Source organism: Rhopilema esculentum, chromosome 13 (assembly GCF_057945365.1).
Source record: "Rhopilema esculentum isolate cy_ngs chromosome 13, ASM5794536v1, whole genome shotgun sequence".
Classification (NCBI taxonomy): Eukaryota; Metazoa; Cnidaria; class Scyphozoa; order Rhizostomeae; family Rhizostomatidae; genus Rhopilema; species Rhopilema esculentum.
Genome location: NC_142827.1, coordinates 11061916 through 11077671, shown reverse-complemented (window position 1 = coordinate 11077671; position 15756 = coordinate 11061916). Strand labels below are relative to the sequence as shown.

General features: G+C 36.1%; 1 protein-coding gene across 1 annotated transcript in view; it reads right to left on the bottom strand.

The window, feature by feature from the left end:
- LOC135691663 (uncharacterized) overlaps window positions 1–15756 on the bottom strand; it is a 34045-nt gene that overhangs the window by 5016 nt on the left and 13273 nt on the right. Inside the window, exons 4-5 of the mRNA XM_065209600.2 lie at window positions 15634–15706; window positions 752–1339 (exon numbers count right to left, since the gene is read on the bottom strand). Coding sequence (XP_065065672.1) covers window positions 772–1339; window positions 15634–15706 — 641 coding nt within the window. The 3' untranslated portion in view covers window positions 752–771. The remainder of the gene's footprint in view (window positions 1–751; window positions 1340–15633; window positions 15707–15756) is intronic.

The following is a 15756-nucleotide window of genomic DNA, read 5'->3' as shown; positions in this document are numbered from 1 at the left end:
GGCTAGTTCAAACTAAGAAGACGCCAGCGCTGTTTTCATTGTTACTAGCAGCAACTATAAATCTTTGATGAGCACCGGATTTTATCATAATCACATTTTCAATGTTAAGCATTTTGCTTGATTCTATATCATTGCGGTTTTTACCATGAACGGAGAGACAAAAATGTCTCATAAATCTGACGGTGCGTCATTATGGCACTATCGATTACAAATTATCTTTTTTTTGTACCTTGTTTATTATAACAATTGTTAAGGCCCACCTCGAATTCAATCTTTTTATTCGCGCATGCGTATTTTAAGATCATGCTTAAACTCAATTTGAGATCGAACAAATTTCGCTGCTTAAACTCTGAAAGCGACTTGGCGCAAACAAGCCGAAAAATGCAGCGCGATTTACGGGGCGCGCGCAAGCAAACAGAAAGACCGAATTGGTGATCGGCCTTTAGGAATATTGATGTCGAAGGTCGCTAATTTGCGACGACGACAGTGATGACGATGACGATGACGATAATGAGGATGACGATGACGATAACGAGGATGACGATAACGATAACGAGGATGACGGTGACGATAACGAGGATGACGATGACGATAATGAGGATGACGATGACGATAACGAGGATGACGATAACGATAACGAGGATGACGATAACGAGGATGACGATGACGACATATAATTATGATTATTAAAATTATTCTTGTTATAACCAAATGTCAAAATTCTAAAATGAGCAAGCTGAAAGAGGCATACCTGAAAATGAAAGGAAAGAGTTAGCCAACTTTCATCGAGTGTTCGCCATGAGGAACGACTTGCGACGAGCTATCCCCAAGGCCCATTCCACTCCACATACCATTGGTTAGTGTTGCGTAAGTATTGCTCGATCCATACCCTCCTGATGGAGGCCTGCTTTGCCCATGACTAAGCATTTGTGTCGATGCCTCACTAAAACTGCTCAGTGATGCTTGATGGTATGGCCACGAGTTGTTGACTGTTCCATTTTGGTAAGACGTTGGAGTGCCCGGACTTAACGAGCAGGCACTGTTGTTGTACGGCGAAGTATTTGCAATTGGAGACGTATCTTCACTCATCATTTGACTAGGATCGCTCCCATAAATGGTATTATTGTTATTGTTGTTGTAAGCACCCAATGTTTGATATGTGTAGTCAGGCGACATGGTCGTGTTGCCCATGTTCTGGGCACTTTGGTTTGAGTATTGGTATGGTTGTTTAAGGCGTGGTGTTGTTTTTGATGGCGAGGGGATGGACCCATTCATCTTCGTGTAAGGAGTCACCTTGCCAGTCATACTTTGGTGGTACATCTGCTTCGGAAATATTGATCTGCAGAAAACGATACAAACATTAAGAGGGGAAAATTTCTAATATGTAATGAGGCAGGAAGGTCAATGACTGAAGCTAAAAAATGGTTGCTAAAAAGAAAGCAGAAAGGAGTCTAAAAGAGAGAAAGTTCTTGAAAAATTATTAGATAGAAATTGTGTATCGGCTGGTGCTTCGTAAAAGCTCATTGGATAGATTACGATTAGGCAAGAATGATCACTTTTGAATTCGCATCCGATTTACCATTGATTTCTGAGACAATGTTTTAGTAGTTTAGTATTTACGAACGGCCTCTTTTGAGAACACCGCTCACATGTATCTCCGTTAGAAAGTTAGATAAAGTTTTAAAATAGATATGAAGGTAAGGCAATATTTCTATACGCTATATTTTATGAAGTTTAACGCATTGTTAGCGCAAAGTTATAATGCTTTGCATAATTTGTTGTAGAAAGATCTATAAGTAAGACAGCTGTAGTATTGGAGGGGCTTGTGAATGCAAATGAATCGACGATAGATTTTAAACGCGTCCACTAACGGCTTATGTTTATTGTAGTCACAATATAATGTTATAAAAAGTTAGTGTGGTTTATAAATAAGGAACACGAGGAAACAAGGCACCAAAATCAGCAAGGTTTAAAATCAATCATGAATTGCAGTTTTGATATGATAATGATAATGCCTTCACAGAACGCGGCTATGATAATGGAAACTTGAATAAAGAATTAGGTATAGGAATACACAACAAGCCATCTTGGCATATGATACGAGACCAGCATAAAACCTAGCACAAAACTCGAGACTTAACGTCCTTTTTGCTTTTACGGAAAACCAAATGCTATCATCAAATATTTTATGCTAGGTTATTCACGCTTCGGCTGCTGGGAGCTGTGTGTAAGTAATTGCCCTGCACGGGCAGATGGCATGAGTAATAAAGTCATTAATTATGCAAGCGTTAACTCCGCCCACAGGCACATCAGCGCAGGTGAATCTAAAAATACGCTGTAAGAGCGAATATCTTATCGGGATGGCGAAATCAACAGAGTGTAAGCTGATAAACATGAAAGTGTACCGCAACTGTAATTATGTTGACGGAAATTCTGCGTGAAAATCAAAGCGCGAGACTTTCTGACAGAATACCTTTTTGTAAACTGTCTGCATTTCCAGATGATTTATTCTTAGGATAGCATACTAGTTCAACTTTCAATGAATCGACCCTTGAAATGTCCTCACTTTAATCGACCGTTTTCGTCGAGCCTCGCTAGAGAATCAATAAAATAGAGAAGAAGTCATCAACTTGGTTTTTTACTCGGGACTTTGGAATCTAGTTTGACACAGACATTTAGAAATAAGAAAAAAGCGTGCAAAAATCTTTGAATGCACTTTGTTATTAAGATTGCACAATTTCAATGGCATGTTTTGCACCTGTGCGTCTGTTTGTTGGCATGCACCAAGGCAACCCGGCTTGGCAAGCAGTGTGCTTAGGTAATAAATCGATCTTTTTATTTGATACTTTCATGGTCTGCACAAAATTCGAAGCTCATGATACATTTATACTTCACTTAAAAGCTACAAGAACTTTTACAATCGTTGACTGCTTCATTTTACAATGGTTTAGAAAATAAGATGTTAAAGACCCGATCCGAATTACGTTTAAAAAATGAATTACTGATGTGAAACTTCTTGAAGTTGATCAGTTCATCTTTCATTTTTCAGGAAAAATTGCTGAGAAAAATCAAAGACGTCTTAACTCAATAGCTCAACTCACAGCTTCCCTTAAATGTTTAAATTATCATTCTACGATAAAATTTTAAAAAATCGAGTATTACTCGCCCTTATTGAGTGGTCATTGGCTACGTTTATAATTATAATTGATAATGGCTATATTTATAAAGACGAGCTTAGTGAACTTATCAACTTCTAAATGTTCTTCTCAGTATCTTCTGTTACTATTTGCTATGCTTTTGGTGCCCTTTGCATTGCACTTTAACTACCAATGCAACTTGCCGTTTTTGTAAGCAGATGAAATGCATAAAAACTCGTACAAAGCTAAATTGCAAATCATTAGCAGCGACCATTTATCGTTAACACTGGCTTCAGGTTTATTACCTGGAGATCAGTTCTGATGTATTAAAGTTGTATTTACATATTTCATATCTTGAAATAAAAAGTGTAAACACAATAACACGGTGAGATGAATGCGGTCAAAGCATATTTGCTCTCACAAATATTAATTAAAAATGTGTTTTAATGCACCTGCAGTACATCCTGTTGCAGCGTGTGTTGGTCGCCTTTGATTATCAATCCGAGGCTGATTTGTGTGTATCAAAACGAGGCTGATGTCAGGGGACGACTTAAATGAAATCCCGAAACCCTTGAATATTTTAAATTTTCTGCCTAAGTGCATACAGTGGTATAGCCAAGATTATTTGAAGGATTCGTGGGCGAAGAGTTTTGTGTAAGGCATTTTTACCTAACTTTATAGGCAGTGGCCAAATAAAAAATGAATGATAAAGCGTCTTTTGGGCACTTCCCTTTCGAAAGCTTCATGATGATGAGGTTTTTGAAGGTACGTCCACACCGAGGCATCCTAAGGTTACGTCACTGTGATATTCCTCATTGAAAGCCATAATGCAATGCTTGACTAGTAAATGCTCCTTCGCAACCGTACTATAGTACTAGTTAAGTAAGGAACGAACAGCACACGGGAAATATCTTGAAAAACTGTGAATTAGCACATTTAATTGCAACAGTAACTGGCATGGAAGAGCTCGATTTCCATTCTTTTGTTATGTGTCGAAGATACATTAAACCAGATCAGTAACGCTGGGAAGATCATGAAACACTGCTAAGAAACCAATACTAAACCGCGGGGATACCACGTACAAAAGTTGGTAATTCCACGTCTTACAAATAGATTTTGCAGCGTATGTTTAAAAATGCCATAAACCCATAAAACTCCTAACAGTTCAAGATTCATTCATTTTTACCTAATCTCTTTAATACCGCTGAAGGCGAGGCTGTGGTCTCCCGCTCCTTTGTTTCGACTTAACAAGTCGAAAGCGGTTCGCTCTACATCAATTAGAGAAGACTTTTGCGACAAGCCGCAGGTGCATTCTGTCTATTTGCGATTACTGTTTGATCTTTGCTTCTTTGAAAATGATTTCCGCGAAATTCTCTAAGACCGCAGCAGCACGTGAATGTGTATCATTTTGAAAGCCTCAATCTTACCGTATCGTTCTTCACGCGGATCTTATTTTGACGCGCGGCAAGAAGGTGCACTGCCAGTAATTGCATCGCATAAAAAACTTGAAGCCTGTAAGAGAGATGTGTCCTAAGACTGCTAAATGTTGCACAAAAGGTTCTTCACCAGTGATAATAAAGCCCAAACCTCTAATGTAGGATGGAAATATATCTATTTTGTGAGAAAAAAGTTCAATACACGGAACCTTTTACATTGATTGTTGGATTCCATATCCATCGTGGATTTGTGGAAAAAAAGGGAAATTTGCATCTAGGTACAGTCGGAGAAAATAGTTTTCACTTACTCGTGCAATGAAGAAATATTGTTTATTTCAAGCTCATTAATGTTTATGTATCTTTAAATCTATTCTGCATGATTCTGGAACTCCATTACAGTTCTAGACATGTGCAAACATTAAGTTTTTGTATTCAAACGTTAATAAAATAAATTAACCACTGCACTGTATTCTTGCCTGATTTAGGCCGTTTGTTCGATCAAAAAATGACTGTTAAAAGCTACCATTTTGAAGCTAGCAATATATATGTATTTTTGAATTTCAGGCTAACTCTAAAAAGGTTTTCTGTTTTGTCCATTAATTACATTGAACAAAGACGAATTAATTAGAGAAAAGTATTACAAAACGATATTAGTTATCATTCAAATATTTACAATTGACTTTTCATTTTTTTCATTGGGATCTTTCTGTTTTGATTGTTAGTGTAATGCAGCATATTGCTGATGGACTTTCATTTTATTGTGCTAAGCAATAAGAGAAAGTAAACTAAGGCTATTTAAAGATATCATGTGTCTGTTCAGTGAAATATGAATGCCCTGCAGGAAATTTTACGAAAGAAAGATTGAAACGCATAACCAAAAAAAATGGAGCTATGATTACAAAGGCCCGTACAAGAGACTAAAATTCATGCTGTTTACAAAAACACGCTTCGTCCTTGTTATTCCATTTTCATGGTTTATTATATGAAACAAAATTTGGAAGTTGAGCACGTCAACCAAAATTAAAAACAGATTACGAAAAGGATTAATCAAAATCTTATACACCTGCTGACTAGGCCGCAAGATACGAGTCATGCGTCAAAGCTTTGCCAACTTTGCAACTCCAGTCTGATGATTTTGACCTCCGACTGACATAGCATGCTGATTCAAAATGCTTTGTTTAAAAAATTATCGATCTGCTTCAGCTACTTAATGCATCAGAAAATTTCTATGAAAAATTTATTCAACTTTCTATTAACTTGATCTCCATTTTCATCTTCACAGTTTAAGCTTCGCATGCTTGTTAAGAACGCTAGACAGAAAACGTCTAAAGTATGCCAACAAAGAAGCTTTAATACCAGTTGCCCTTTCTAAATGCTTTGCAATAAAAATTCCTTTTTCATTTTGAATGTAAATACCTACTGCCAATGTATACCCAAAGAGCATCGTTGCATCAAAATCTTGTAAAAGTTAAAGCCCCTTTTTCACGAACGGTCAAGTCCAAAGCTCAGTAGAATCAGCAAGACATTGCTGATATAGTGCCACTATTAAGAGCATGTTCCTGCGTGACTAATTGTGGCTGCAGTAAAGCGCAGCATTGGCAATGCACCCTAAAAAGTAGCAATTAAGGTCGTTGCGTATTGCCAGCAGTAAAACGCTGCATACAAAAAACTGCGTATTAAGATCTTCCAGGCTTATTTTTGCAAATTGAGCACCAACATCATTAAGGAGCCATTTCTTACAGTTAAAGTAAAACACGCGTTCTTCTATGCGCATCGTTGCTGTTCTCCATGTAATCGTAGCTATTTGAAACAATAACATTCTGTCACTCGGGGTATATTTAATACCTAGCCAAGAATCGTTGTATCCAGCACGAAATCGTCAACGTAAAACACGGCTTAAACATAAATTTTCTACGCAGATGGTGATTTGTTTTATTTGATTCAATTCTTTTATCAAAAGAAAAAATCAGTCAAAGTTTACTTTAAAGACAATGTGCTTTTCATGGCCGTTGCTTCGTTTTAGGCCTTGTTTTTGTTAATCTTATTTTTCAAAGCATTAGGCATTATTTGTTCATCCCCAGGGTATTTAACCTTCATTCCTTTCTTTTCGATTTATGCATGCTAGCGATCAAATGGGTTAAAACTACTTTTTCAAGCTTAAAGTATGCTTAATTGCTGACTCAGGGCTAATAGCGTGTTAATTGATTTGCAAATTGCACATACGGTTTTCTGCAATAACGCGAGTTTTCTTCATGTGAAAATTAACTGTGCTTTGACACAAAATAATCACAACGAAAAATATTAAGCATTGCAATGTGTCACTTAGAAGCTGAACTCTAAGCCATTTTTATGGTCATGGTCCATGGAAGAATCGGGGAACTTCTGTCAAAATTGCCAGTTTTCACATTACAATTATAGGCCATTAGAAAAAGAGCTGAAAATTGGCATGCACGAGTAAAAGCTACGTTTTCTTATGAGGGGGGAAGCCTGTTAGTCATTGTCAAACCTAAGATCCAAGGAGCAAATCATGACATGATTTTTCTTTGAGCGCAACAAAAATATCTTTGAGCGCAACTAAAGAACCGCCTGTAGCTCATTACGCAATACTTGTAACAGGCAGAACGTAAGAGGATAATCTGATCATGTAATCGAGGCTATGATTGAAAGTGAAGTTTCTAAAATACTAATATATTGATTGTCGGCAGTATAGATAGGGTTTTAATATGACAGGAAGCAGGAACCCTTGGCTAAATCAGGGCGGTATAAATGGCAAACTGTCTATTTCAAATAGGACTGTTTCTATGTGTGACATGTAAATCGACGCAACACGTGGCGAACAACATGCTACATACTCTTGAACATTATTAAATGCAGGAGAAGATTTCCCATATGTCGAGGGATGATGATGTAATGTCCCGTTGTTTTTACTCATTTAGCTGGCAAAAGAATCTGAATGATCTTCAGATTTGAGCGTTTTGCAGAGAAGAAAACAGCTGTAATTCTCATTAGACTGCATTCCAAGACGACAATCCGCAGGTTTCCCTTGAATTCCAAAGCACAAATTAGCGTGAATGATGTTTGGGTTGTGGTTTTGTGTTCAAAAGCATCTGCGTTAAAGAAGATACGTACACAAGCGAGATAAGCCTGCATGCTGGGAGCAAAATCTCTCTGAGAATTTAACAAGACCCTGTCACCTGTTTCAGCATCCTTGAGAAAGAACCTCACTTCAGGAGACGGGATGCAAATTAAGTCAAAATTAAGTTTAAAAAATCTGAATGTGAATTTAAGAATGTTTCGAAAAACGACTGTCCAGGCTTATCAGATTAGTGACGAATAAACCTGTTCAAAATGACACTAAAACTCTTTTATCAAGATATTTGTCGAATTTATATTTGAAATTTAACTAACTTATGTGAAATTATCGTTTATAACTGAAGTGTATGAACCTATGCAGAGGTTTTTACATAACACCTTAATTATCACCTTCAAAAAACTCTTGTTTGTTTTCTTCCTCACACTTCCGACAAGGTAGCATGCAAGATATCTTGCAATTAAACGTTTTTAAAAGTACCAAAATGTTCAGAAGTTTATCGTAGGTAGCAAAGCCGATGTATGACAGCATAAGTTACACCAGCATAATATATTTTCTAGTTTGCTTTTCAATGTGACATTGCAATTAGAGGTGTGTGCATGAAAAATGCAAGGAGTGCAATTGCTTTTTTATGTTAGATAGATGTTTTTCTTAAAAGAAACAATAAAAAACATCAAGGCTTAATTGAATTTCGGTGTAATTATGTTTTCATGCATAAGAGTTGCGTTGGTATTTGATAAAAAGGTGAATGTTCTAAAGAAAGATATATCATTAATAATTTTTATTCTGCCTTTTCGCAAATTTGAGCAACATGAATGTTAATACGCTCATGATATAGGTTGTGATTTAGAAGTTGACCTTCGAGAAGACGCTAGGTACTGACAGCATATGCATATTTAAAGGTTGAATGAACATAGATACATTAAATTACACATTCAACCAGAAGTCAAAGCAAAGAGGAAGAAAAGGAATAACATTTTTTAGGACTACAGAAAAACATTATTTATGACGTCGCAATATACAGAGCAATAGAATCAGCTAAGGTGTGTTTGCGTATTGTTGAAAGAAATAGGAAGTTGTCATCAAGTGACGAGTAGAAAACACACACAGTCCACACTATCATTAATTGCAATACTGCTTTTCAATGCAAGCAAATGGTTTTGTAGGAACAATGATCAAGATTATCTGCAATCTTCCATAGTTGCTGGAATAATTGGTTTAAGAATTAACGCTAAAGTAGATTGGTTAGGTTTGGGAATGAATGCAAAAGCAATTAAGATTCTGGTTTTGATTTGGGCTCGATTAATTGGGATTTGGATTTCTCTTAGATTGGGAAGGATATCATAAGAATGGAGAAATAATAGTGCCTAACTCAAAAGAAAGAAGATAAACGTTTACTACTGGTGAGCTTAGATTGTCGCCAGATCAATCTCGACCGTGAACTGACTGGGGCGAATGAATTAATAAGTACATACTAAAAGAGAGCGAGCCAACGAAAGTAGTGTGCAGGAAATGGTAATTGGTGCTGATCTTGTCTATAATATACAGTTGACAGATCGTTCCAACCTTATGATCAAGCTGTTAGGCAAAGCTAGAGACACCGCTTTCGCATAAAGCTTTGAGATATACAGAAGGCCGAATTCTCAATTAGTAAAAACAGCTGCAAGATCCAGTTGAACGTCGCCTGCGATCGAAATCAGCAAACGAAATTACATGACAATAAACAAGTAATCTTTAAAAGAAAATTATAAAATTGATCTTGTTTGAGGATGCTTGAAAACCCTCTGTTGACTTATCGAATTTCAAAACCAAAGGTAGTTGATTATGAATAGGGAATCCATATGTTGGTTTATTCGGCGATAGCGTCTTGTTTGCGATTTTCCGCCACGGGCAAACCCAGCTGGCTCCTTCCAGACTTAAACAAACTTCTCAGAATTCTCCTTGGGCTATCTACCTTAGAGGTTACTGAAGCATAATAGCTGTAAAATTATATTTCCTTCACACCTAGTATGAATATCAAAAACTTGAAGGCTAATTTTTTCTTGCCATAGAGAAAATGGAATACATAAAATATATTTCAAATTTAAATAGAATTTAGATTCACTGTTCTTACCAAATATGTCAGATTAAAGGAGAAAGCCAGAAAACTGAAAAAAGTTCCTAAGGTTTACCAAAATGAGAGAGGGTTCATTCACACTTTTATGTTTGCTGTCATATCTGATAATTCACAAGTTTCTTGTTTCTCCGAGAATAGCATTTACCAATTACCAAAGCAAGTGATTACTCAGAGTCAAATGGAATGCTTGATTAACAATGCATTGGTTAATGGGCGTCAAATTAGTCTGATTAAATGTGAGCGTTTAAAGTTTAGAGAAATGGTGGTAAAGGCTAAAGTCTGCAGAATTATGACGACTCTGCTACTCTTCTGACCCTACACCTACTAGTTCCAGCATTTTATGCGACCAGTTAACAAAATATCCAACTAAAGGATTTCGAGCTATAAAGGTCCCGCTAAGAGCCAGCTGCAAACACGATCACGGCACTCGATAGGTCCAATGCATTTGTAAAAGTGCATCAAAGATCCCGCATACTTTAGTTTTGTTGAATCTTCTTTCATTTGATCAAGCGTCGAAATGCTAAAAAATCGCCACGAGGTTTGAGTATGACAAACAATGCAAAGACTTATCTGAGAGAAATCTCCGGCCTTTTCCATCTCAAAAGTTTGCCACCTTTGAAGTTATATCCAACATTCTGCGTTAAGGTGATGGTTTTAGCTAAAACAAGTTAAGGTGGAAATTTGATTACAAGAATAGATTGTGTTTGATTTCAAGATGCCGAAATTAATCTTCGATGTAACTAGATTAACATCATCACCATCCCTAATTATAATTCAATGTCGCAATGAACTATTAGGAAAACAACATTAGTTTTGAATTTTTTATATCCAGTTGAGGGCATTAAACCGAGATAATCATGGCTTTACGAGATAACAGATGGGTCCTTTCTGCTATTCCGTCTGGGTCACTGGCCGTGATATCCGCTCTCTTCCTTGCAGAGTGAAAGAGCAGTTACTTCAATGACAATTATATGTGGAGTTAGCCAAAATTAAAACTTTACATGGTATCAGGTTCTAGCAACACAAAAATGACTTATTACATTTTTTATTACATTTTTAATAGCTCTTTTGTGAGAAAAAGAGGTTTTGAAAGAAGAAGGAATTAAAAAATTCTTTGTCGTGTAACGAATTAGGCATAGGGAGCCTGTGGAGATATGATGAATTAATCATATATTTAATTTAATCATAATCAAATGAAACTAAATTAAGATCCCAAAGGTTGACATTTTTTATTTTGCCGAGTTTTTGACAACCCCAATAAAGGGCCTTTCTATAAGTAATATTTCGCCTCTGTTGTTTTTGCTTTTAGAAATGCCTTTTCTAACAGCTTTTTGGCGCGCTATCAGTATTGAATTCCATCACCTCGTAGTAGGTGTAAAGGAAAGTGGATCAATCAGAAAACCTGTTTGCTGTTGCAGCAAAGAATATAAAATTAAGCAAAGAAATTTACCAAAGAGCAATGAGACTTTGAGAATGAGGAGAAATATTTGGCTTTTAGGGGATGAATTGACGATTGAAAGAAGCTACTACATGTTACCCTTGTAAATTAATGCACCTTTTTGGATGGGTTTAGAAATATCTTCTCTGAGCTATGTATGCAATCAAAGAATATCTGCAAAAAAGCATCTCTCAAAGAAAGTCATTTGCAGCTTATAATGAGGTGGACATTCTCATTTGATTTCATATTTTGCATTTAGAGCTTGCAAATACCGCTAATGTGACAAAGTGCCTGTCGCTTCTAGTTCAAATGTCCGATAAATAAAACTTAAACATAATTTACGTCAAATTTTGGTCTGTAGTATAATATTTCTTAAATAGTATTTTTTTTATTTCAAACGGTTAAAGCATGGCTTTGACAGAAATCTCAATTTAAAAAAAATGATTTTACTTAAGTCCACTCGCTGATGTGTTGCTAAAATTTTCGCTGAAGAACTCTAAAGTCTGTTTGTTAAATATAACTTAAGGGGAAAAGTTTTCAATCAATAGATTTTTGATTAACTTAGAAATGAGCTTTAAATATCAATTAGATTGGAAGTTAAGAGAAAATTGATTGATATCCGCTGTTCAATCTTGTTATATTAGGCAATTAATTATCATCTATAAACGATAAACTATAGAGTATCTAGCGTAAAATGAGATTAAAATGTTTCCAAACTCATTTTTCACTAATAAAAACCAGGTTTCTTATAGAAGTAGCTTTTCTCTTTGGTTTCAGCCTAAGATTTTGATGAAAATCATTAAAAACAAATTTTTGATGTTCGTAAGGCCTGATTTGTTTCGATTTACTTTCTTTCTCTATCATAAAATCGCCATTCTCAATGAAAAAGTGTACAATTGCACAAGAATATGACAAGGCAAAGCGGCTCCCAGTTTGCAGATTCTGAATCCTAGCATCTTGCTTAGATTGTGGAATATAGTGAATGAAGAAAGGTGGCAAGTAAAGCTGTTTTGGTATTCATTTTTCGAGCTAATTCAATTCAGGGATCTGCTTTAAATCTTTTCATCAACACAAGCGCATCCTTTAGATCCGAAGGAAGCAGCAGCTGTTTGTCAACAGAAGGAAAGTAAACAGTATTGTACTTAAATTAAATTGCACGTATACAGGTGCATGTGCAAGAGCTACCATAAAACTTTGTTGGTTTTGATGCATAGCTAGCACACTTTATGCAAATCAGATTGAGCATTTAAACATTGATATTTTTAAGAGTCAACTTCAGTTCCAAATCAGTAAAATATCAAAATCAAACTTCAGGCATGGCAATATTCTTGTTCTGCGAAAATGCATTATGATTTATACGGAAAATTGATTGCGGCAAAACAAGAAGAATCAACTTAATCAAAAAGGCCTCTTCACTCGTTAGTTGGCCTAGCTTGTAATTAAGCGTACATGTTAGCGCTCTTTGATAAAGTTTTTAATGCAGCTAACACCTTGTTTCAGCAAAAAACAATAGTTCAGCTCATGTTCCATAAAATTCTCCTCAACAGCTTGCATTAGTGCATGCGGTTTAAACATTTCTTTTTATATCTTGGCAAATTTAAAACTTTTGGTTTACTTAGTTAATAAATTCTTCATTTAATAAGCTCCTTTCCGACAATGTCGAAGGTTGTCACTGCAAGCATGAAAAGCAATTGAACAAAGACATTATCAGAAGAAGAGTTACTGGACCAGGACCTATATATGAAACATCTTCCTACAGCTGAGACTAAATCATTCACAAGCTGTTAAATAAGATGATGTGTGGGGATAAGCAACAGGAAAGAAGACAAGGATGTATAGTCTTTAGAAGCTGTAAAATAAGTGATGAATAGAAATTTTACAAAAATGTAGCTGTTGAGTTGGTTTTTGTTTCCGCTTGCATAACGTTATGTAAGTTACAATGAAAAATTGTTCAGGAAAGGGGCGACTTAGTAACTCAACTGGGGATATCTGCAGAGGTGTAGATAGTTAAAAAGATCTAAACACGTTTTGATCATCTCTAGTCCTTTGCCGTAAGGATTTCACACTCTAAAGCCGGATCTCAGTTTTAAACTGGCCAGCTAAGCCAACTCATAGGGAACCATCCATTTCTAAGAGAGTGTTCCTTAAAGTTGATAATTTAAATCTCAGCCAGAGACTTTGTATTCTAAACTTAGATCTGAAGAAAAAAGTTTTTGTTGTTTTCTTATCGAAAGTCCCTCAATACTTAGAACGAGCAAGCAAAGCTTCGTGTTTTGATAAAAATGATGTAGTTTGATGAAAAGACTAAATCAATGAAAAGAACAGTGAAATCATCCATATAAAAAATACCATGGAAGCTTCTACGGGAGTATTCTAAACAAAATAGTAATAAAGAAGTACATGTTTCTGTCTATCTTATATGTCTCTGTCTTTCTTACAGGCTTTTGTCTTTCTTACACGCCTGTCTCTCATAGAACTTTCTGCTTTCTGTCTTGCTACTCATTTCTGACAGTTAGATAATTTTTTCCGAATTCTGCTATCGAAAATACATCGCTTTAAAGTGCAATACTGCGCAATGCTTGCAGTAGTAGCTAGTTGAGAAGAAACATACGTAGGAAGGGAAAATAACATTTCAGGGTTTGCAACTCTGCTATTAATGTGACTGTTACTGTATCCATAAGTTTTGCTATATTTTAAATCATGGTATACTATTACAATTAACATCTTAGACAGAATACAATGTCACAACATGCTTTTCATTGATTAAGCGATCGGTTTCTAACACAGAGCAAACGAAATGTTAGCCAAAAGAGCTTCACACAGCTGCAGTTCGTGTTTGGGATCAAAGAATATCAACGTACTGCTTCAGAAAATCGCTTTAAATATCTTAATTGAACACGTTAATAACAAATAGACAATGCGTCTTGGTGCATAGGAAATGCATTTGGGAAACCAGAATTTGTAAATGGTATTGAAAGATATAGCAGAGTTAATGCAGGTTCAATAACTTGCAACTCTTTAGATAAAAATGCTCTAAATATAAATCAAACGCGTCTAGATCAGGCCTGAGATGTAGAAAAAGCAAAAGTGCCATTTAAATGAGGCAGCTTTTTACGACAACCATGTAAGCATTTGTTGGGTGGCGACTGTTACTGAAGAATGTCGCAGAATGCTTGAAAAAATCGTTTTTAACCGACAGTGGAAAGTTTCAGCCACGCAGTGCAGTGCACAGTCACGTGAACTTTTTTTGCGAGAAAGAATAACATTAGAGAATCTCTGTGCTTATTTGCAAGCGATGAGCAGGTGCAGGGAGCCGCAGGTGAAGCATTATCTGCGCACATTGTGCGTAGACAAAGGCTAGACCAGTGACAAAACAAAGCAACAGCATAATCACTTAGCCACTAATAAGCGAACAAGCTGTGCGTACATATTTGCCAAGGCTTCGCCAGACCTCCGGTGAGTGAAATCTGTCCAATAAAAACGCGAACGCGAAAGCAAATAAGCATTAAGCCATTAAACCAGTATGTCTCGGGGTTCGTTCGCGATTACACGCTTTGTTCAAAGTTGGCCGCAAAGTACATACAAACCAAAAGATATTTCGTATACAAGCTATCAACATAGGGCTATTTTCCTTTTAAAAAGATATTTCGATTCATTACATTCTCAGGATAGGTCTCCTCAAGGAGTTTCTTAACATCGAGAATCTTTTTCAAGACAAAAAGGCAAATAAAATGATGAAAAGGCATACGCCTAATTTCCGTTTCTGATTTAAAGCTTCTAATCGATATTTTTTAGCCTTTGTTTCGATGTTCTTTATAAATTAAGTGATGCAGATATCACTTGTTAGGTTTTCTGTGAAACTTTTCTCTAAAATGTTATACAGACTCTGAAAGTATCCAATAAATCTTTTGGTCCATAAAAAAATTTCAAGCTTCCGATAAAATTGATATAGAATTTCAGTCAACGAATTCGAAATATTGAATCACCCAGCTGACGATTTCATCAAGATTTCTAATTCAAAATGATCGCCATTTGCCTGCAGTATTGTCAGCTCCTTGAATGAATGAACGTTTTTGACTAAACAATTGGCTGACTATGACCCGAATCGGGCCATAAATTATTCGGTGTATAAGATCAATACAATCGTTGAAATGCTACACAAGGAGAAAACTTCATGTCTTCCTCTTGTTAGTCTGTCTTGTTCAGAGCCTCTTGACAGTATTTTAAGTTTTAGCATATTTAAAGTAACATCAAAACAGATTAAAAGACTTAATTTGTAAGAAAGCGCTATGACAAGGATGATCGATAGGGATTAGCTAACTTTAGAGCGAGCTGCAGTAACACTGATTGAAATAATCGCAACATAATCGCAGTATAATCGCAATATAACCGCAAAAATTATATTTGTCTCTTACCTCATGTAAGGCTGCATGCTGTAGTCAGGAAAGAATCCGTTTGTTCCACCGTTTAACATTTGCAGTCTTTTCTCTGAAGGTAGGATTTTTTAAAGCATTATTGGCATTTCGGGTCCATTACAT